Below are 23,841 nucleotides of genomic sequence, written 5' to 3' on the forward strand. Positions count from 1 at the left end.
AGTCGTGGGTGAACAGGGAGTACAGGAGAGGGCTCAGAACGCACCCTTGTGGGGCCTCAGTGCTGAGGATCAGTGGGGTGGAGATGTTACCTACTTTGCCTTATCTCAGCTCACTGGTCACCATAGCAGCACCCACCCGTAGCACGCTCTCCAGCAGGTATATTTCACTGGTCATCCCCAAAGCCAACACCTACTTTGGCCACCTTTCCTTCCAGTTCTCTGCTGCCAATGACTGGAACGAATTGCAAAAATCACTGAAGTTGGAGACATATTATGTTACAAACTGTACGTTGGTTAATCCTATGTGTAACTCTGTTGTTGTTTTTGTCGCACTGCTTTGCTTTATCTTGGCCAGGTCGCAGTTGTAAATGAGAACTTTTTCTCAACTGGCCTACCTGGTTAAATAAAGGTTTAAAAAAATGAAACGTTTTTAATTTTCCCACTGCCAGCCACTGGGCGTCCTCTCACTACCATATTTATTTGTGAGTGGAAACGCCAACGGGATGCTTCACATTTATACATCTGGTGAAATATCTATCTCATGGTTCTATCTGTGCTATAGCCATCGGGTGTCCGGTATTGCCATCACCCATCTCTGAAATCAATGAAAGCTGCTATTCTGCTTGTGTTGCGTCACGTCCAATGGCAGCGTCCAAGCTCAAGAACTGCCAAGGCTCAAATTCGATGGCTACCGCGTGCGTTCATTCTATCTTGTGAATTGAAATAATTACAAATAAAGTTGATTTTGGTTGCATATGGCCTGGACTACACACCGCTGCTTATTGTATTACGATTTTTAAGTCAAGAACAAACGAGCTAGCAGAAACTTGTTAGCTACATTGCATTGACTATGTCAACAATGTGAACAAAAGCAACTTGCAGTGGTGTTAAGTACTTTTAGGTAGTACTTTAAAGTTTTTTACATCAGTAGTTTTTTGTACTTTTCTGTACTTTTGACAACATTTACTCCAGGCTGTATCACAACCGGCCGTGATTGGGAGTCCCATAGCGCCCAGCATCATTTGGGTTTGGCCGGTGTAGGTCGTCATTATAAATAAGAATTTGTTCTTAACTGACTTGCCGAGTTAAACTATTTTTATTCAACCATTATTTAACTAGGCAAGTCAATTAAGAACAAATTCTTATATATACAGTTGAAGTAAGAACTTTACATACACTTAGGTTGGAGTCATGAAAACTTGTTTTTCAACCACTCCACAAATTTCTTGTTAACAAACTATAGTTTGGGCAAGTCTGTTAGGACATCTACTTTGTGCATGACAAGTAATTTTTCCAACAATTGTTTACAGACAGATTATTTCACTTATAATTCACCGTATCACAATTCCAGTGGGTCAGAAGTTAACATGCAGTAAGTTGACTGTGCCATTAATCAGCTTGGAAAATTCCAGAAAATTATGTCATGGCTTTAGAAGCTTCTGATAGGCTAATTGACGTCATTTGAGTCAATTGGAGGTGTAGCTGTGGATGTATTTCAAGGCCTACCTTCAAACTCAGTGCCTCTTTGCTTGACATCATGGGAAAATCAAAAGAAATCAGTCAAGACATCAGAAAAATATTGTAGACCACAAGTCTGGTTCATTCTTGGTAGCAATTTCCAAACGCCTGAAGGTACCACGTGCATCTGTACAAACAATAGTACGCAAGTATAAACGCCATGGGACCATGCAGCCATCATACCGCTCAGGAAAGAGACAGGTTCTATCTCCTAGAGATTAATGTACTTTGGTGTGAAAAGTGCATATCAATCCCAGAACAACAGCAAAGGACCTTGTGAAGATGCTGGAGGAGACAATTACAAAAGTATCTATATCCACAGTAAAATGACTTCTTTATCAACATAATCTGAAAGGCCGCTCAGCAAGGAAGAAGCCACTGCTCCAAAACCACCATAAAAAAAGCCAGACTACGGTTTGCACATGGGGACAAAGATCATACTTTTTGGAGAAATGTCCTCTGGTCTGATGAAACAAAAATAGAACTGTTAGGTCATAATTACCATCATTATGTTTGGAGGAAAAAAGTGGAGGCTTGCAAGCAAAAGAACACCATCCCAACCGTGAAGCACAGGGGTGGCAGCATCATGTTGTGGGGGTGCTTTGCTGCAGGAGGGACTGGTGCACTTCACAAAATAGATGGCTTCCTTGAGGAATTAAAATTATGTGGATATATTGAAGCAACATCTCAAGACATCAGTCGGGAAGTTAAAGTTTGGTCGCAAATGGGTCTTCCAAATGGACAATGACCCCATACTTCCAAAGTTGTGGCAAATCGCTTAAGGACAACAAAGTCAAGGTATTGGAGTGGCTATCACAAAGCCCTGACCTCAAACCTATAGAACATTTGTGGGCAGAACTACAAACTTGACTCTGTTACACCAGCTTCTGTCAGGAGGAATGGGCCAAAATTCACCCAACTTAATGTGGGAAGCTTGTGGAAGGCTACCTGAAACGTTTGACCCAAGTTAAACAATTTAAAGGCAATGCTACCAAATACTAATTGAGTGTATGTAAACTTCTGACCCACTGGGAATGTGATGAAAGAAATAAAAGCTGAAATCAATAATTCTCTGTGATATTATACATTTCACATTCTTAAAATAAAGTGGTGATCCTAACTGACCTAAAACAGGGAATTTTTACTTGGATTAAATGTCAGGAATTGTGAAAAACTGAGTTTAAATGTGTTTGGCTAAACTGTATGTAAACTAATCCTTCGCACATGAATGGCCGCTCATTCGAGAATAATTGCAAGTACATACTTACGGTGTATGTCATTATTGTCTTCTCAGTTGGAATCTGTTTAATCTATGCAGTCACTTTACCCCTACCTATATGTACAAATTACCTCGACTAACCTGTACCCCCGCACATTGACTCGGTATCGGTATTGTTATATTACTGTGTTACTTTTGTGTTTTACATTCGTTTATTTGGTAACTATTTTCTTAGTTCTTTCTTGAACTGCATTCTTGGTTAAGGGTTTGTTAGTAACCATTTCACGGTAAGGTTTGATTGGGTAAAGTTTGATTTGATTTCTCCATTGCTTATTTTGATCATCCATGGAACCCCTGGCCCAGGCAATGGGCTAATCGAAGGAAATAACACAAACTTCCCTAAAATCTACTGATCATTTTACTATATCGAGGCAATGTATCTCAATCGCTCCCAAATGCATTGAAGATCATAGATACATTCTTGATCTTGATCTCATATTATTAAATTCATCTGCCTCTGAAGACCCCTGATGGAGGACTCCATCTCTTCCTATAGTATCCCAATTGTTTCCCATTGTAAATATTCGGGAGTATATATATTTCCTTGTTTATATAAAATCATTGCCAGAAACATTGTCAGAAAGCTCTAATCAATTCAATCTGACCTCAGATGGACTAACATCCCAGTTCCTTTAACTGACTAAATTAATATTTTGCCAGGGCTGAATTTCTGTAGTTCAATGCTTACCATGTCAATCAGTTGCGTTGTGACAAGGTAGGGGTGGTATACATTAGATATAGCCCTATTTGGTAAAAGACCAAGTCCATGTTATGAGAAATGTAGGTCCATCAATTACTTTTAGACATGAAGGTCAGTCAGTCTGGAAAATTTCAGGAATTTTAAAAGTGCAGTCGCAAAACTGGCTCTCAGGAGGATCGCCACATGAAAGGAAGACCGATACTCTTGCCATTCTCTCAACCAGCTTCACTTGGAATGCTTTTCCAAAAGTCTTGGAAGGAGTTCCCACATATGCTGAGTACTTTTTGGCTGCTTTTCCTTCACTCTGCAGTCTAACTCATCCTAAACCATCTCAATTGGTTTGAGGTCAGGTGATTGTGGAGGTCATCTGATGCAGCACTCCATCACTCTCGTTCTTGGTCAAATAGTCCTTACACAGCCTGGTGTTTTTGGTCATTGTCCTGTTGACGAACAAATGATAGTCCCCCTAAGCACAAACCAGATGGGATGGTGTATCACTGTAGAAGCCACGTTGGTTCAGTGTGTCATGAATTGTTACTAAATCAGTGTCACCAGCAAAGCACACCCAGTGGTAGTGGTTTCATTGCAGCAATTCAACCATGAAGGACAGATTCAGTTTCCTCTGAAAAGTTTGAGATGTCTGTTACTTGAACCCTGAAAAAAGAAATTGGGCTGCAATATATTGCTGATTTCTGAGGCTGGTAACTAATGAACTTGTCCTCTACAGCATAGATAACTCTGGGGCTTCCTTTCTAGCTCTTGGTTTTGGCAACTGCACTTGAACATTTTACATTTTCCATATCGACTTACCTTCATGTCTTAAATGGACTGTCATTTCTCTTTGCTTATTTGAGCAGTTCTTGCCATAATATGGACTTGGTCTTTTACTAAATAGTTTTATCTTCTGTATACCTCCATACCTTATCACAACACAACTTAAGGAAATAAATTCCAAATTAACAAAGCACACCTGTTAATTGAAATAAATTCCAGGTGACTACCTCATGAAGCTGGTTGAGAGAATGCAGGGTGTGCAAAGCTGTCAAGGCAGAAGGTGGCTACTTTGAAGAATCTAATATATTTGGATTTGTTTAACACTTTAGGTTACTACATTATTTCATAGTTTCTCTCATCACTATTATTCTACAATGTAGAAAGTAGTAAAAATAAAAAACCTTAAATGAGTAGGTGTCTCAACTTTTGCCTGGTACTGTAATATTCATTTGTACCCACCCCAATGAAAAAACAAACTTGGTGAAAGACTTCCATGCTCCTCCGCTCTCAAAACAATGTGCTGTGGAGTAGTAGAACTTCACATTGACAACGCAACACTGATAGAAACAGGACTGCAACATAGTGGAGCTGAAGTGTGATGAGGCTGCAGCTGTGGGGTGAAATGCTTATCCTTTTACGTAATGTAATTACTAATTTACTATGTTTTACATAATAAAATGAACAGTCCAAAGTAATTTCTCATCAGCATGAAAACAAACAAAAATGCAGTTCAATTGTTTAATGCGTTAACTACAGTATGCATACATACAGGAAATAAGTAGCAAGAACTAAAGGCAACTATAAAGGACTACAAAATACACACGGACCAATACATTTACAAAACATTCAAAATCCTTACAAAATGGGCTGTATTGGTCCTTTTGTTGTTCTGCAATTTGGATCTTTGTACAAATTTTAAGATTTAATTCGCCATCTTAAATTTTCCACAATTTTACAAGTGCCGGGGAGAACCTCGAACCCACTATTTAAAATGGAAAGACCATTGCCCCCACCACACCCCAAGTAGATCAAAGGAGTGAACCCATGAGAGAATCTAGTGCACTGCCTTTCTTTTCCCACTCAACAAATAAAAAATAAAAAAACAGCCCTCTTTATCCACTACCGTTTAAGCCTCTGAATGCAAATAAATCAATCATCAAATATGCAAAAATTAAATCTGTAGGAGGGAGACAGCCAGGGACCTTTGGTAGTGACTGAATGTGTGTGTACACGTCGTCTTTACACGTTAGATCATTTGTTGGACACTACATTCACATATCTGCTCGTACTATCAAGCTCTCCATCTCCCTTTTAATATTTACATCGAAGCATAAAAATATTAAACAGCATGTCCAAATAACTTCTCCATAGCCAGGGCAAAACAAACTCTTAGATCCATGAGCAGCAGTCAAACTTCAAAATCAGCATTGCCAGTTCATCCAGTGCTAACAGTAATGTAGGGGGGCATCTGTGGGGTGGGTTCCAGGGATGGAGGGTTTGGCCCCATTATCTCTCCTGCAGGCTGGCTGACTAACTGGCACCAGTGCCCTCCATCACCTGCTGAGCCTGCTTTTGCCCCATGCAGCACTGAGCCACTGACTGGAACAACCTGAGAGAGAGACAGCGGAGGGTGTTTAATCCAAGTCCTTCCATTGCAGCAATTTATCTTAGAATGTGTATGATATTGATTTTATTAAAGCAGAGCATGAACACACAACGTGCTGCTAACTGGTTATCCTCCAGCTACTACTCTGCAGGTGAAGTCATCTCAGCTGAGTGAAAAGCCAACTCTGGTAGAGAGTGAATGAGCACATACTTCTCGATCTCCGGGGCACAGTGTACAAAGTCGTGGCTCCAGAACTTGAAGGCGGGATTCTTGATGAGCTCGATGAAGGTGATGAGCAGTCCCCAGGGATGAGGCCGGTTCACAATCAGCCTCTCCAGAAGAACCCTGCAAAGAGGTGCAAAATCCAGTTAACAAAAGACACTGATCCATAAAAATGTAGGTAGTTCCAATGTCTTCAAATGCAATTGTTCTTTGTAGAGAAGAAGATTTACCTGGTAATCTGCTCCTGGATTGCCTCAGTGTTGGCCTCAGCAAACAGGTACAGCATGGTGCAGCTGAAGTAATGGGTGTGGCTGTTTGGGTAGCGCAGCTGATTGGCAATGGCATTCAGGAAGAGATAACGCCCTGGGAACAGAGAATGATGAGAATACCACACAACAACAAAGAGAGAAAACTGTATCCATGTGTGTGCGCTCATCTTACCCTCAGTGTCCAGGTCCACAGCCAGGTTCTGGAAGATGTCCATGTGGGCTGAGTGAGTGATGGTGCTCATGGAGGGGGTGCTGCCCTTGTTGTGGATGTGTGCGATGGCCTGGGTTCCCACATACAGCACCAGAGCGTTGATCAGCTGGATGTTGTAACGGTTGCCTGGCTCATTTGACACCTAGAATAGGTTTGGAGGGTAAAAAGGAGAACAACATGTAAAACCCCCAACACTTGCAATTGAAGGAGACACTCGTTTTATTTCCAGATTGAGTTGCCTGGAACTAAATCTACAGACAGACGCACTGAAAACACCCAAGTACAATGACACTTCCGATACAACGCAAGACAAGTCGACATTTGAACATTTGCGCAAAGACTCAAAACTTAACCTGTTCTAAAGATGTGTCGTTGTGCTGCAAATACTTCCAGGGACCCAGAGTGGCGCCCCCTACCTGCAGATTGCTGCGGAGCTCAGAGAGGAAGGTGACGGGGGAGCGCGTCTTCAGGTACGAGTCCAGATCCTTCTTGAACTGAGAGGGCATCACTCCGGTGAAGTTTGTGAGGATGCGCGGCGCAATGTTGATCTCGCTGAGCATGTCAACCTAGTAGACAAGTGAAAAATAGTAATAAACATTTACAGAAGACCAAACAAATTGCAGTGTAATGAATTTAGGGTTTCTCATCGGCTGTACCTTCAGATTGGGAGTGAAGGGGTCTGGAAGCCTCATGTTGCGTGGGAAGGCACTCAGAATCAGGTTGCGGAGCTGGATGCAGTTGGGTGGGATGACGTCGCAGAAGCCGTAGTGGTAGTCACACAGGAACTCTGGGAAGTCATGCAGTAGGACCAGAAGGACACGCAGGGTACCCTGAGGTCAGAGGAGAAACATTTCAGTCAAATCCAAGTCGTAGTAATGTTACTAATGGTGTCAAGGGAAAGAAACATTATGAGCCGTTTCCAAACCTTGTAGAGGATTTGCATAGGTTTGTTAAGCTCAACATTCCTCAGGAAGGGCGCCAGGTACTTGAACAGATCAATGAGAAGTTGGGCATACATGGGCCAACCCTAAGAGAAGATAAAACAGGTTGTCAATGGTTGCTATTCAGTACCAAACACATCCACCCAAACATGGCACCGTCTTGTCACACATCAGTGACTTCTCCTTGCCTTCTGCTGTGGGGTGTGCGCCAGCATCCTGGCGATGAAGATACGGTGAGAGATCAACTCCAGCCAAGCGTAAACAAAGCCAGGGGCTTTGGTAGGCCTCAGGATGTGGAAAGTGTTGCTGTGGGAAAAAAAAACAAAATAGAAACATGGAAAAGGTAGACAACTCAGTATAGATGAGCACCACACATTTACAGTTATGGAAAGTGAGCTTTAAGACATCCTGACAATCAGTGATAAATACCCCCAGTGAAACCCAATCATAGAATTCTATGCTGTATTCCACAAAGAAACATTGGATCTCCTATGGCTTTTCTAACAGGCATTTACCAGAAGGCGGTGAGGGTCTGGAAGTTGATGGTCTCCAGCACGTGCTCGGGGGCATTGAGCTCGAGCAACAGCATGATGAAGATGCGGTGGTAAGGCAACTGCTGGAACTCAGTCTGCCTCACATCATGGTCCTGGATCAACACTCCAACCACAATACCTAGAACCTGAGAACAGTCAAGGGACACATTGATGAGTCCAGTAATGTAATTTCCCAAGAGCCTTTATCGGAAATCTGTGAAGGGTTTTAAAAGAAAACTCAGAACTATGAACTGCGTTGTCAGTTTGCTGATTTCAAATGTACGGTTGTCTTTCCGAGATATCTTTACAAAGCAGAGCTGATTCTACAGACTCCACAGTGACGACCCTCCTGATATTAACCTTGTTGAGCAGGTTGATCTTGGTGACAGTGTTGGTGGCCTCTCCGGAGTGCTTGACCAGCAGGGCGATGAGGCGCACAAAGGCATCCAGGTTATGGTAACACTTGGCTCTGATGATGGCGGCGCTGGCCGCGGGGTTGTGCTGCTGCTCGGCCTGGGCGCGGTAGCTAATCTCCACACACATCTCCGTGCACAGCCGGAAGAAACGAGTGATCAGGTCATCGGTCTTCAGAATGCCCTGCTGGTGCATCTGGGGAGGACAGTAAGTACAGTAGTGAGAATGGCCATATACAGTCATCCATAATAGTTAAAATTGTGTACATTTTACTAAGATAATCTTAGTATGAATATTGATGTACAGTCTCATAACACTGCTGCTGGGTGCAGTGGTTTGGAAGAAAATGGAGTTGCTGCTATGTGCACTGCTCTAGCACTAAGGCCCCACTGTGTCAAGGCCACAACTGGAGCTGTGCTCGTGTTGTGAAGGCAAACAGCGCTCTGACTGGCTTGGAGGAGACAGGCGGTCGTCATAAGGCAAAGACTGTTAAACTAAAATAAAGACAAGTGTGTGCTGTCCTGTACCTGGCCCACAAAGGCAGAGAAGGCCTTGGTACTGTCCCGGCCGGCAGCTGCAGAGTGGTACAGGTTGACCCATTCCCTCAGCAGGTACTCAGCCTTCTCCCTCAGGCCCGGTGGGTCGTCGTACTCGGATGCCTGGGAGATGCCAGAGTGCATCATAAAGTTGGGTCCTCCGTGGGCCCGGTCGATCATGGCCTCGTAGTTGGAACGGACCACGTCCATCAGCTGAGGAAGCCTTGAGGTAAAAGGACAGATAAACATCAGTTAGATGGTCCTTCTGTAGCTCAGTTGGTAGAGCATGGCGCTTGTAACGCCAGGGTAGTGGGTTCGATTCCCGGGACCACCCATACGTAAAATGTATGCACACATGACTAAGTCGCTTTGGATAAAAGCGTCTGCTAAATGGCATATATTATTATTATTATTATATTATAAAGAGCTACAAACGTATGTACACCAACCACACATCTCCAGGGTTGTATTCACAACGCACAAAATGGAAAACTGACAGACAGCACGGGACTTAGTTTTCCATTTCAAAAGGTTTTGCTAGAGTGTGCACTAAAGAACATGACCCAGACAAAAAAAAATATTATTCGGACAGAAAAGGACTTACCCCTCAGGTGCGTTGGCCCTGGAGTGGGCGCTGGTTCGCATCAGAGTCTCGATAGTGTGGAACAAGTCTGCCTCGGTAATGTGGCTCACACTGCGCTCATCCACCAACAGCAGCTTCACCAGCTGCATGGCAAACGCCACCGCCATGTAGTGCAGCCCATTCTCCATAGACTAGACAGAAACACATGGTTGTAAGACACTGACACAGGTACAAAACACACTAAGCCCATTACACAGTTTAATAGAATTGAGACTGACTATTCAGATTGAGTTGTGCACCCGAAAACAAACATCGCAACCCTTAATAAAGGTGTGTGTAGTGGTGTTTACCTGTGCCAGGTGCAGGTCGTACTGCTGCATGTTGACCAGGTGGTTTCTGATCAGCAGCTCCACAGCCTCCACGTTGTACTTGTACTCATCACGGCACTCAATCAGGCACCTGGAACAGATCAAACATACCCCAAAAGTTAACAAAAATCGATGAGTTGATTTAGTTTTCCATCCCCATTAAAGCCAAAAAGATTCCCATGAGTTGGTTTTATGGGGGATACCAACCTGGTAATCTGCTTGTTGCACCACAGTGGCCCGTATGCCCGGCCGTCCTGGAGGGCTTTGAGCACCAGCAGGTGGCACTCTCTGTACCGCAGAAGCAAGTCGGCATCGGCACCACTGGTAGCATCCAGCAGACCCTCCACAGCCTGGAGCGAGAGAGACAGTTAGTAGAAAAGCTTTTCTACTGAGACCTAAGCTACTTGTCTATGCATGCATGCATTTCCAATGTGGCTGTGTGAGAACTAGTCCCTGACCTTCTGCAGCAGGCCCAGAGCGGCAATGCCATCCCGGGAGTTCCTGGCTAGGGCCACAGCCTCCAGTAGGCTGCGCAAAGCCTGGGTCTGAGGGTTCATGGACAGCGCTGGAGGGATGGCGTGGAGGTGCTGCTCCAGGTCTGCCATGCACTTGTCATAGATCTGAGCCACGTCGTCCGTGGCCCATGCCTGTTGCTGTAATAAAACATAGGAGAGATACATTCATATGGTACTTGAGTAACGTCCTTAACCTTAAAATAAGGTTGGGTTATGTCAACATAGCAGCAAATGCAATATTGGTGAGTTCTCTTCCAGGGCCAAAGAGCCTTACCTTCATGGGCTGGGCAAGGAATCCTGTGGGCTGAGACAGGTCGTTGCTGGGTAGGAAGCCTGGAACATTCCGGGCAAACTCCTCATACACCGCCAGCTGTTTGGGGTCTACGCCTCCAACCTGTGTCAGAAATATCACTCAGTAAATAGTCCAGATGCAAAAGCAATGTTTGATATCCCATTCATGAAATATATATTTTTAAATTCATGTCCGACTATACCAATACTAGGAAAGAAACCAATGGAGTGCTCACCTTGAGTCTGATCTGCTCTGGCATGCGCTCAGCCTGGTAGGTCAGCACAACGGGGTCACAGTAGCGACGGCCCTCCTGACGGGCATGCTTCCTCAGCTCAAACTCCTACAGGAGAGGAAGGGTACAGGTACAACAGTCAGCCATTAGATAAAGTACTGGACAGTATACAGACAAGAGTAGCATCCCAGTGAGAACACAAACGTGCCTATAACTAAACTCACCGTCGCCAGCCTCTTGTCCATCTCTGGGCCAGCCTTCTCCACTGCAGTCTTCTGGATGAAGCAGCAGGCCAGCTCACAGTTGTCCTGGGCAACCCTGGCAGCAGCTTCCTCCATCATCTCTCTCTGCTGGGGGGTGGGGGCCTGGAGGGGGACAGGAGCAGTTATAAGCAAGAACACCACTAATAATATTTTATATAGCTCTTCGTTCATGTGAAATGGGAGAGAATGAAGATGACTACCCTGAGGGCAGCGGCAAAGCTGTTCTTCAGGTTGGTGGCGATGCTCATGAGCAGGGGCTCCCGGCAGGTGATCATGGCCATGCCGGCGGTCAAGTTGCGCATCATATGATGAGCTGCCACACGCATGCGCGACTCCTCCGAGTCCAGAGCAAAGTCCTTCCTGACGATCTGCTCGCAGGTGGTCATGGCAATCTTGATGGAGCGGTCCACTACGGGGTGGACAAGCTCTTGCACAGCCCGCTCAATGGACTGTCTCACACACTGCTTGAGCTGAGGGTGGGCTTGAAGCAAGGGGATCTGCAGGGAGTGAAGAGTGTTAGTACCGCCACAACTCAAGACTTAACATGTGTATTCGTCACAAGGTGTTTGAGTGAAGGTGCTACTTACGTTGATGTTGATATTGATGTGAGGGGCTAGCCCTGCAAGGGCGTACACATTGATGTCATGATAGCTAAACTGCGGGGTAGGGGGCCCAGTAGCTGAGCAAGTGGTGGTTGGGGCGGGAGTGGATGGTGCAGCTGCAAATGGAAGAAAGTCTCCTGTTGGTTACAAAAACACTATTGTGATTAAAATACAGGGGAAAAAAAGAGCTCAAGCGCAGCGGCTTGAACAAAACAAAAAAGAAACGGGTTAAATGTTCTTGGCCAAACACTACAAATCCAGGTTGTCATTCTACATTCAAATGATGGAACTTAAGATGGGCTAAAATCTTATTCAACAATTGTGATTAAATATTAACATTTCAATATACATGACATTCAGATTAAACAAACATTTGAAATAAAATTGATAGAAAGATATCCACACACCGACAAGGGGCATCCCAGTTTGAAAGTGCTGGATACCTGTGCTAACAATAGGGATCATTTCTTCAGGGGGCTTGGCCTCTTTCTTTGGTGCAGAGAGCTGCTCCTCCAGAGTCTTCAACTTGTCTTTGTCTTTCAGCAGGGTGCCAGGCTTCAGGTCGTTGATGTCCAGTGATAAGTTCTTACACAGCACCTCAATCTCAAACTTTAAGTTCAGCTGTAGTGGGGAAAGAGGCACAATGACAATTCACAGTATGTGTGAAGTAAAAAAAACATGTTAAAAACATGTCAATGCTGGTGGATGAAAGAGAAGGGGTTCCCGGACCTTTAGATCATGTTCCGTATGCAACTCTGCCAGAACATTCATGATGGCCATGGTCCAGGGATTCTGAGGTCGGAAGATCTGAGAAAACATTTAACCTGCTCTTAAAAACAATTAAATAAGGCATAACAGAAAAAAAAAGTGCAAATACATAATTCCAGTGGGCATAAATAATGTACCCAGAGAGCCATTTGGTCCAAAACAATGTTTAACCAAATAGTATTTTTATGGAGCAAAAATAGCACACATACTTTGCGCCTCTTTGCTTCTTCTGGAGATGGGCTATAATACTGCCTATAATGGTCTACATCATCTAGTTCTGGCTGGCTCCCTGTCTGCTGCTGTAGGTATTCTGCCTGGAAGGACTGGCTCCCTGTCAGCTCCGGTAGGTACTCTGCCTGATGGGACTGTGTCAGTCTTAAGCCCATAGTTTCTCTTGACCATGGGACATGACCAGGAAAAACTAGTACCTAGTTCAACTCCAGACCCAACCATATTGTCTGTTGGATTGGCTGTCTCGCTATTCCTGTAGGTCCTGCCTGCCGGGGCTGGCTTTGTCTGTGTTGGGCCTAAGCTCACTTTGTCATTATCACTTTGATAACATTGCTAAAGATGTTCCCTAGAAATTAAAATGTGAATTCAGATACCTATTGATACATTTGAAAATGCTTGTGAGATGTGGTCTTACCACACTACGCAAACTGGATTCCAGGACTTTGGCCACAAACGGGACCACATAGAGTAGCTCCTGCTGCCCCTTGACATAGGCTTCCAACAAGAGGGATTTCACCTCCAAATCCTAAAAAAAAGTTTTACAAAAAAGGCAGGATAAACAACAAAATACCATCTAGGGGCACAGTTACAAGCATTTGGTTATTTGTTGGGAGGAAAACTAATGGAAAGTTCTATACAGGTCAACATTTAAAAATGAGGAAATGTACTCACCGTGTACAGGATGGGCTTGTTTTTAGCCAGAGTGATCATGCCAAGCCAGTGGCCCAAGTTCTTCAGTAGGGATCGATCAGAGAAGTTTGCAGCTGCCTTATCAGAGGTAAGGAGAACCTGACACATGGAGAGAGAAAAGGCTAGTGTTAAAGTAGCTCTCTTAAATGTGATATGAGTTTACACATTTTCCATAAATGTTGTTTAAGTGAATAATCACACACCTTGATGTTTCTGTAAGTTTCATTCAGGACCATTTTGACAAACTCGGGGTTCTTCAGGGTGTCTAGAAAGTTGGAATATAGGCTGTGGAAGTTGGGCTCGATGCTGACCCTTTTCATGACAAGATACTGGGAAACCCAGGGCATAAACTCCTCTTTCACAGTTTCCTTTAACTCCTCGACCTTGGGAGTTGGATGAAAAGACACAAGCATTTGTAAAATTACAGAAATGTATTTAAATTGACCAAAACCAAGATGTTTAATACAGTAAGCAAACAAAAATGTATCTCTACGGCCCACCTTCTGTGTCATGTTGGATTGTGACAGGTTATTGAAGATGAAAGCAATTTTCTCTTGAACATTCTCTGGGGGTTCCACAATCCTCTCAGTTTGGTCTGTTGCTACTAGCAGAGTGTCAATGTTTGTGGTGTTGATGGAAGGCTGAAATTAATAGATTAGAATATACACTCAGAACAAAATGCTTTACAATCTACTAACCTCCACTTTGGAAATCATTATTTTACACTACCTCAAATTCCCATAAAAGTATTACTTAGTGCATTCTTGCCAAACAATCACAGTATATTAATTATTTATTCAATTCTCATTCTCTTAGACCTGCCCCATTTGCTTGAAAAAATGTGTTATTTCCTGGCTGTGTGCAAGCGTGCACACAAAAATGAGTGACATATCGTTGTACAAATTAGGGAACCCTCCTCACGGAACTGTTTAGTGTTGCCATTGACAATGAAACTATAGCAACGCAGTAAACAAACACTGAAGCACTAGGTCGCTGGCGTCATTTCACATGGCCAGCTAAAAGCATAGGCATATATGGTATAATTGTCTCAGGTACTCACCGGCACATCCTTCTTGAAGCTGCCAGGGGTAGGTCGGGTGATGGTAGTGGTTTTGGCGACAGTGGTGGTGGCGGTAGCTGTGGTGACCAGGGTGCTGGGCTGTCCAGGCTGGGGGGCTTTGGGAGGCTGAGACTGGGCCTGAGCTTGAGCCAACGCCAGGCTTCCAGGGGTGGTGATGGATCCTTGCATCTTCACTGGAGGATCCCGTGACTGTTGGCCATACTCGATATACTGCACGCACAGGATATTCGAAAGTGCCAGAGCGAGAGACTTATTTATCGTGAAGTAGGATCCGCACCTCTGGCTAAGGTGGTGCGGAGATCAGTATAAAAGACAAGGTACTTGTACAGATGAAGAACGACAAATTGTCTCACAAATACACAGGAAATCCAATTACCTCTTGCAAATGAAGGGGGAATTGCAGAAAGTGGCCGATCGAGGCCAAGTGCTGACAATATTGGGGATAGTCCTTCAGCCTAGAGAGAGAGATCAAATTACCCTTACAGCAGATCACAGATCATTTGAATCATACATGCACAACATTCTATAGCAACAGCAAGTCCATACCTATTTTTGAATCTATCTAGAGCAGCGATTCCAAAGTAATACATTTTGGATCCAAATGGCTTCCTTAAGGCTTCAAGGACATATCTGAGGGCCAGTCCAAGGGCCATGTAGGTGACAAGACCCTTCTCGATGATCCCCCCGAACAGGCAGGCGGTGATGTGCAGCTCCTTGTCGGGGTACTGGGGGAAGAAGCGGTACTCCTCAAACAAGTTCCTCAGCATACAGTTAAAGACCTCCCGCTCTCGCTTGATGGTGGAGTCCTTGAACCTCTGCAACATCTCCAGCACCTGCAAAGAGAGGGGCACCATGGCTTAAACAGCTGTCAGCTTGAGGATAAACACCATCACAGGGTCAGTGCCTGAAACAACTGCAGACTTTTTTACTCAGGGACTCACCTCATCCACAGACATGGTGGGGTGCGGAGGGTGGTTGTAGATGCGCTGGAAGTAACTGTTAGCCTCATCGTCAATCTCCTTACTAAAGTGCTGGTTAGCCTCGGGCCACACCTGAGATAAGTCAGCTGGGAAAAAGGTCAGACTAAATCAAACACTGCCATAGAAAACCCTTTGTAACTATTTCAATAGTAGTTTCAATCGCAGCAAATAAAACATTTCCCAAGTAATTCAAAACAAGCTTAGGACATTTTTCACTATCAAACCAATAAACACCACACAAAAAAATATATGTACAAGGATTGTACCAGAAATCCAAGTTCAAAATCCTGTCAATTAGGAGCATAGGAATTTGCCAATTTGTGTTTAATGGAAGACTGACCTGTATTTCCTCTGATTCAATGTGTGAAAGACACTGTTTTTCTTCCCAGATTGTACTCAATGTTTTTAGATGAGAAATGTTAAAGCATTTGTAATTAACTCCAGTAAAACCACATTACTTCAAGAGCCCATTAGGAGATATTAAGAGAACGTTTTGGGAGGAAATACAGTTGAGGCGCCTAGCACACTCAGTCACACCACCACCACTTACAGGCCTTCATCTTACTCTGCTGAAAGGTGGTCGGATTCAGGCCCGGTGTGCTCATCTTCCTCGTCCCAAACGGATCGCTGCTCACCGCTGGCATTCCAAGACCAGAACCAATGCCTGATCCCAGCGGACCTAGACAAAAGAAACACACGTGTAGTCCTCCATTATATTGTAATCAAACACTATGAAATTATCTCTATGGCATTTTCTCTACTCATACCTGTGTTACCTAGCTGTGAAGAGAGGCTTCCAATCCCCCCAAACGGTGTGCTGGGGTTGGGGTTGGACAGTGGAGGGAAGGCCTTAGCTGGGGACTGGGGGTTGCTGAAGGCAGAGCCCAGCGGGGTAGGGAAGCCCTGCATGCTCTGTGTGTGAGAGGTGGCAGAGCTGCTCAGGTTCAGTGAACCCATGGCTGTCAGGGGATCCATCTAGAACACAGAATGGAACAAATGTAAATTCAGGGGATGATGAAAGTACAATGTTTCTAGCCGATACACATTACCCAATAACAGTGTTAGAGAACATAGATGCAATGCCCTTCACCTGGAGAGGAGACACCGATACCTGCACAGGGGAAATGGCGTCTAGGCTGCTGGTGCTGGGAGCACGTCCCTTTGGCATGACCCCCGGTGGTGGCTGGCGGGCTTTGTTCATGACGTTGCTACAGTTGGCAACCATGGTCAAGATAGTCTCAGAGAGCTCTTGAGACACACTCCTGAAAAATACATCAATTATTTAACTATATAACCTGGTTTCATATTTAGAAAGATAATTGATTTCAAGTTCATGTTGTATTATGGAACCTAGACCTTTTGGCACAACCATTTAATATGATTGAAGTAATGAAAGGGAGCATACCAGTCACAAATGTGATCATAGGTCTAATGACTCAACCTCTGATGGAAACACGGAAAACTCACCCGGCACAGGACTGCAGACAGCCCAGCATGGTAGCCATCGTTTCCGGGGGGAGCTGGGCGCTTTTGGGCTGGTCCTTCTCTGGGGCCAGACCACCCATAATAGAGGGACAGCGCCTCTTCAGGAACGTTACACATGCCTGGATGAAGGGCTCCTAGAACGGCAAACAGGTAAATAACTGTCATACACTATATCCAAGTAACTTTTGTAGCAATGTGCATGTATAATTGTTGTAAATTAAAGGCTCAACTCACGCCACCCACCCCGTGCTCTCGGATTTTGTCAGTCAGCCATTTGTCAAGTTTGAGGTATTCACGGCGAGAGGCAAGTGCAGCAAGGTCAATAACAAAGGCAAATGGAGTACCATTTAGCAGCATTGAAAGAGACTGAAAAACAAGAGGAACAGTTTGGATTTTGCAACATAAAAAGTTTGCAACGTGGCCTTGTACAAAACTATATCAAAGTTGTCATTATATTTCCTTAAGAGCAGCCCTGATATCTACCTTCAAGTCCTGGGCCACATCCAGGATGCGGGACAGCTTGGCCTGGTCGTACTGCTCTCCTCTCATGTACCACTCTGCCATCGAGTGCATGATCAGCTGGCGGATAGAGGGGGACTGGCCCTGTCCGTGCCACGCGTAGTGCAAGATGATGGCGGAGTTGGGGTGGTTGCCCAGGAAGATGGGCATGAGGGTGGAGATGAGCTCGTGGCGCAGGGTGTGCCAGGAGGTGCTGATCTGCAGCAGCGCCAGCACCAGCATGTCAGGACAGTGTTTGATGGGGAAACTGAAGAGCTGCTTCACCTGCTCGTACTGGCCCACCTCAGAGAGGCGCAGGAGGCTCTCCACCAGGTCCAGGCTCTTCCTGTGCGGCGAAAAATCACAAACAAAGACCATCAGAAATGGCATGACATTTGACTAATAATTCATGTAAAGGAATATCTGGAACTGTGGCGGTCAGGAGGGCTGTGTTTCACACACCAGGTGGCTATCTCCCTGTTATCGTCCTCGGGTGGCGCCTTCAGTATGTCGATGGCTACGGTGTGGCAGGGGTAGTCAGCGAAGCAGAACACATCTGGGCTCATGAGGGAGTGCTGAATGAATGACAGCTGGAAAGGAGGGGAGTGAGAAAGGTCAGGAGGGCTGAGGAGGAAGTCCAGCGGTAGGACAAGTGTGTGGTCATTTTTACACAACAATGATCCCCTCTTCCTTACCTGTCCCTCAGCATGCTTCCAGGGCCGGTAGATGAGGTCGACAGGGAACACTTCCATACCCAGGCCCCTCTGGATCCCATACACCACCATCTGAAGACCCTTACTGTCCCGGATCATAAAGCCAGGGTGATCGAGCTCGTAGGTCACCTCTTTGAAGTTCAGATTGGGGTTCTTAAATATAAAAAGGAAATGTTATGTACAAAGTATAAGAATGGCCAACTGAAGGGGAATATCAAGTAATTCCACTATAACTTACAACTTCTTTGACCACGTCAATCAGAACTTCTACATTCCAAGTGTGGGCCTGAGAACCATCACTTTTGTCCTTTCCATCACTCCAAATGCCACTGCCGGGAGCAGAGATGGACTGAGGAAGATGTAAAGAATGCATTGGTATATAAAGAAAACAGTTACAGGATTATTTTTACAGAGCTTTGAGAAGGTTTATTAAGTTACTATCAGGTCAACCCTCACCTGTAGGGGGATTCCATCAGACAAGCCAGAGTGGGTACGAGCCATCATCCCCAGGACCCTGGCCACCTGGCTGGCAGTAACCTCTCGTACCCCATACTGTAGAATTATGTTGCGGCATTCATCAAGGCTGAGAAAAAGCAAAATGGTTCATTAACAGGGGTAACGGTCATTCAATTCCTTCTGTTGTGGTGGTCATGTATGACACCAAAAAGGACTCAATAAATTGAATTTGTAATGGGAATTTCAGTTACTAAATAATCACCTTGCACAAAAGCCATAGCCAACTTCCTGCATGAACTCTGCAAGAGAACTCTCCATCATGGTCTTGGCTAACTCTCCCGAGTCTGGCAGAATCCTGTCCATCAGAATGTCCCGTTTTTCAGGGTACAGCAGCGGTGCAAGCACCACAGGGCAGCGCGCCTGCGGGAAATCTGAAACACACACAGACAGCGTTTAACTGATAGGGCAACAATGTTGTGAATGAAGGAAGAGTATATTACCTCTGGAAATAATTGACATTTTCCATCAAGTAGCACGCCCCTCACCTCTGCACAGTGTCTTGAGGAAAGCGTCAATCTGCTCTTGTCCGACGCCACTGGCTCCCTTCTGGCCAAACAGAAGATGGGAGAGGAGCAGGTGCAGTACCTCTATGGCAATATCTTGGAAGCCACCTTCCTGGTTAACGCCAAGGTCAGCGTCCACGTACGAGCGGAGGAGATCAGGGAGCTTTTGTTTGACGAACTGCGCGGCTAAAAACACATGGGAAAATATTAAAGAAATACTTGCTTAGATACCGTAATTACAGAATAACTTGAGCCCCGCCCCAACACACAGATAAAACATTGCACGTTTTCAAGTCAGCTGGTATAGTCAAAAGATTAAATATAAACATTTACCAAAACCACGAAGGTCTGCGTTGCACGAATTGAGCAAAGCAAGGCCAAATATCACCTTGGGGGGAAAAAGACAAGATTATTTTTTACTGCAATAAATGTTTTTATCTGATAACATACATTTGCATACAGACTTAATTCTCTAGAACATAACTACTTACTTCTTGAACCTTGCTTAGCTTGAGAACTTTACTCAACTGAGTGAACAAGTGGGCCGACGGCTTCAAACTCTGAAAATGATAAAGGTTGAGAAAACATTCAACAGTTATTCTGACGCAGACAGTAATTTTGGGACATGAAGCAAGGCATAACTTGGACCCACTCCATCACTGCAGAAAATGTACACCGTCTTTGATTTGCAGAAATCTTTTACAAAGGTGAGTGAGAAAATAAGCACATATGCCTCCTACCTTCTGGTAGTGCAAAGGATTGTCGATGGCGTAGCAAAGTGTTGAAATAAAATTAGGCTTTGAAATCAGTGAAACACACTCCTGGATCAGAAACTGTATCACGGGCAAGTGGACAAACAAAGGTAAAAGGGAGAGGGAACATAAATTAGGTTAAGAACAAAATAGGAATGCAGAGTCAATTTTTAAAACAATAAGGGAAGACAAACTGACAATATCAATGACGATTAGGAAACCTACACAGTGGTGCATTCAGAGTTCACATATTCCTAGAGCTGTGATATCTAAGCATTTTCCTACTCAGAGCTAAATCAGTTGAAGTCTAGCCACTGGTATAATAAGTGTTACTAATCAAAAATTACCTGATGAAAATCTTTGCCACTGCTTTTACCATCACCACTGAAATCCACATGGGAGAAGAGACAGCGTAATAAATGCCTGTCCGCCTCAGGGCCGTGACGATTCACAATCTGTTGGGACAGAAAACGCATTCACCAAAAGAACAGGTTGGCTAGCACTGCCACAATATTATTGACAAGATAACTCAGACCTAATGCAATTCTGAACCACAGAATCATATTTGTTTTACAATAATTTCTGAAATGTGATATCAAATAAAAATGTGTCTATCTACATCATCAAATCTACTTAGCGATAGCCCTGAAAAACTCAAAATTTGTGAAAAATGTGTACTGTTTTGTAGTGTCCCAACTACAAAACAGGAAATACAACAAAAGAAAATGACAATTTGTGAGCATAATACTACATGCCACTCACATGCTGTATTTCCTGCTGGCTGGCTCTGTAGTTTTTCTTTGTTAAATTGTCCACCAGGTAGCTGATTTGAGACAAAGCCAGCGAGAGCGAGTCAAGATTCATTGCTGGTTGGGGCGGAAGCAGGCGGCCGTGCCCGGCGCAAAATCACCATTATTCCCCTTTAGTCACTTCAGTGATAAGATACTTCTGCCCCCCCCCAGGTGTGAAATGTCTGTTTTAAAACAAGCTTCTTCTGTCAATGGATCTTGATACAAGGTAAAGTCCCTCAGTGCAAAATCAAGTTCAGCATCTGAAAATAGCCAAGAGAGAAAAGTAGTTAATACAGCTGCAATCTGCAATACAGTTCTACATATAGAAACCGTGTGGTAAAGTATTCCAAAATAATGGAGCAAATACTACACACTTATATGATCAATTGGGTTTGTAAATACCAAAAGCGCATAACGACGTACAACTGCCATGGGTAATTAACCCCGTTGGGCCTACTACTCACCTGGAGTAATCCTGATTCATACGCCTGCGCAACACTAAACAAAACAGAAACATAGCTAGCTACCTTTAAACTGACAGGTAATTAAGTCACCATGACAGTTTGTACAAACAAATGATAAATGTTCGCCAAAACTCTTTCCCAACGTCGCTCTCGTATCAGTGTCACGAGAGTCGGGCCTTGACTTCTGCACACCCACTACTCCCAGTTCAATCAGCATCGTGTGAGCTGATATTTATGCGGATGATTAACCATCTTTATGTTCTACACTGGAAACACATGGTTAATCAATGAATAAACAAGCTAAAGTCGTTGTGAATTTGTTTACTTTATTTGGCTAGCTAATGCTAGTTATAGTAATTACAAACGTTAGATATGTTTTCAGTGTCCTAGCAATAATGCAAATAGTCAGCTACTATAGCTTAGCGAGACAATACTAACCGCAACTAGCTAGCTAAATTAACAGTAGCTTGCGTGTGTGTAATCTAAAAACATTTTTTTCCCCGTAACCGTCCACGTAGCCGGGTTAACGTTAACTGGCAAAAATAAGGTTAGCTAACAGATAACTAACGTTAGCGCTAGCTATCTTGGGCAACATAACTTGGCTCACGTTAACTAATAATACCAACGGTCACGTCAGCCATGATTGCTAACTGCAGAATTGACCTGACCACACTAGCAAGTATAATTTGTTAACGTTAACCATCTGACAGTAACAAGCTAACTTACCCACTGAGACAAAGAGCTAGCCAACTAACGGTAGCTAAGCACATTTTGCAGCTAACTTAGCTAAATGTGACCAACGTCAGCCAGGCTACAGACCTTAACGTTAACTCTCAGAAGGCCGTAATGTTTTCTGTAGCTGGCTGGTTAATATCTGGTACCGCTGCAAATCCAACAATTATATACAGTAAAACGTAACGTTAGCTCACTGATCAATTTAGTAGCGAGCGATTATGCTATTGTCCATGAAAATAGTCAATAAAATATATAGTTACAGTACTAAGTTACTAGTATTACTGAGTAGTTCGTTACGTTAACTCAATGCCTAGCTAACTAATTTGCTAAATGTAGCTACCGTTAGCTAACTGGCTAGGTACATGACCTAGCCATGTATGGCTAGGTAGCGCTAACGTTAACTAGCTATAGTACTAGCAAAGATACACTAACGTTACTAGTAGTTAGCTAGATCAGACGTTGGCGTGAACATGTCGTTGTCAATGTGCACCATCTACGGGATAGAAATAATTACCGTTAACGTTAGCTAACTTAAATATGACTGGACATTTTCACTAGAAAACCAACTCTGCTTTTTGACATGGGACCATCAAACATAGCTAACGTTAGCTGCAAAGACAAGTTCAGCCAACGCTAGCCAGTTTTTAATTTTCTTAGCGAACGTTACAGTAGTTAGCTATGACGCCTAACGGCTAGTTGCACAATTGCTATCTTACTAATGTCTTAATTTGAATAAATATCCCCGATTGTTAAAAAAACACATTAAACTTACCATGGTTTCTAAAATGTATTTGTTATGTTCATTCCTTTTGGTTTCTGCGCCCAAACTTGATTAATTAAAAGGGTTGCTCTCCTTCCAGTTCGGTTAAATTTTTCAAAATAAAATGGCGACTGTCATCTCCGCGCGCACACAGTGCAGTCTGCACTTTAGTGCTCGAGCCCGGGCTCGCGACGCCATTGTGTTGTTCTTCTTCTTCTTCGGTTGAGTTTAACAACATCCAATATGTTGCATTACCGCCCCCAACTGAACTATAGTAAAACCCATTACACTTTGTCATACAAAATGGAAAAAGGGGAAACGAGAAAAAATGTATATATTTTTTAAATCACCCTACACTCATTATTAAAACCCAATAACATATTCCACTACTTTTAACCTACCTGTCCTACTCCAGGCCACTGACTTGAGAGGACGGACACTACCACTCAACACATCCTGTAACTCTTCTGAAGTAAAATCTTGTACCCCCAGGTACTTCTCTGCAGCTGCCACCACAAAATCTATTTTCTGTGACTTATGCCTCGATCACACCAACAGCTTATTGCGTTTTGGTACACCAGAAGTACATTCATTTCTAATGGAACTCTGCGTTTGCCTTGCAGCATTGCGTTGCAGAGGCAGTTGCAGTGCGTTCTGTGTGGTGCATACCTTGTATTTAACATATGCATCAAACTGTATGCGTAGACAGCTTGACAGAAATGGTAGCAGAAGGTAAATGTTGAACTTTTGTTGCACACAAAGATGATGCTGCGTACCATTTTGTACAATGTGATCAGTGTGATCAAGCCGTTACATCCATCTCTGCGGCATAGATGGTAACCATTTCTATGAACACTAAGAAGCTAAACTTACTGAAACATATCACTCATTGGCCTATGCCTATGTTCTAGCACAGACCTAATATTCACAGGGTTCCTCTCAGAATCTCTTACCCTTGAACCTCCCTCTACTTTCTTCACTGCCTCAGCATGCGGAATCTTCTGCACTACTCTGAC

General features: G+C 43.9%; 1 protein-coding gene across 19 annotated transcripts; it reads right to left on the reverse strand.

Annotated features, from left to right (window-relative positions):
• Positions 1-4,995: 4,995 nt before the first annotated feature.
• Positions 4,996-23,005, reverse strand: LOC118401036 (CCR4-NOT transcription complex subunit 1). Of its 19 annotated transcripts, none has more exons than XM_035798206.2 (48): positions 22,838-23,005; positions 20,838-21,126; positions 20,423-20,530; positions 20,064-20,156; positions 19,815-19,883; positions 19,657-19,711; positions 19,306-19,509; positions 19,023-19,191; positions 18,761-18,887; positions 18,543-18,653; positions 18,287-18,457; positions 18,054-18,181; positions 17,577-17,937; positions 17,337-17,459; positions 17,076-17,227; positions 16,720-16,870; positions 16,385-16,583; positions 16,174-16,287; positions 15,570-15,694; positions 15,175-15,461; positions 15,005-15,083; positions 14,608-14,838; positions 14,048-14,188; positions 13,751-13,930; positions 13,530-13,646; positions 13,273-13,383; positions 12,588-12,665; positions 12,266-12,479; positions 11,844-11,995; positions 11,457-11,753; positions 11,218-11,358; positions 10,997-11,101; positions 10,744-10,863; positions 10,413-10,607; positions 10,162-10,304; positions 9,937-10,045; positions 9,608-9,777; positions 8,995-9,226; positions 8,414-8,662; positions 8,036-8,199; positions 7,709-7,826; positions 7,505-7,606; positions 7,236-7,409; positions 6,996-7,145; positions 6,541-6,721; positions 6,330-6,462; positions 6,088-6,222; positions 4,996-5,880 (listed from the first exon to the last, which is right to left on the reverse strand). In XM_035798206.2, the coding sequence occupies exons 2-48, from the start codon at positions 20,937-20,939 to the stop codon at positions 5,802-5,804; spliced, it is 7,149 nt and encodes a 2,382-aa protein (XP_035654099.1). In that variant the 5' UTR covers positions 20,940-21,126; positions 22,838-23,005; the 3' UTR covers positions 4,996-5,801. The 19 variants fall into 19 exon arrangements, with proteins under 19 accessions (XP_035654099.1, XP_035654093.1, XP_035654100.1 ...); XM_035798200.2 differs by having other exon boundaries at positions 6,933-7,145; XM_035798207.2 differs by having other exon boundaries at positions 11,844-11,974; positions 12,302-12,479; positions 16,376-16,583.
• Positions 23,006-23,841: the final 836 nt, after the last annotated feature.

The sequence above is a fragment of the Oncorhynchus keta genome, chromosome 22, assembly GCF_023373465.1.
Source record: "Oncorhynchus keta strain PuntledgeMale-10-30-2019 chromosome 22, Oket_V2, whole genome shotgun sequence".
NCBI classification, from domain to species: Eukaryota; Metazoa; Chordata; class Actinopteri; order Salmoniformes; family Salmonidae; genus Oncorhynchus; species Oncorhynchus keta.

Coding starts and splice junctions, on each gene's coding strand:
- LOC118401036 (XM_035798187.2), bottom strand. CDS start 20,939: ATGAATCTTGACTCGCTCTCGCTGGCTTTGTCTCAAATCAGCTACCTG. Junction 18,654..18,760: donor CTGATGGAATCCCCCTACAG/GTGAGGGTTGAC, acceptor CATCTTCCTCAG/TCCATCTCTGCTCCCGGCAG. Junction 11,754..11,843: donor ACATCAATATCAACATCAAC/GTAAGTAGCACC, acceptor CACTCCCTGCAG/ATCCCCTTGCTTCAAGCCCA.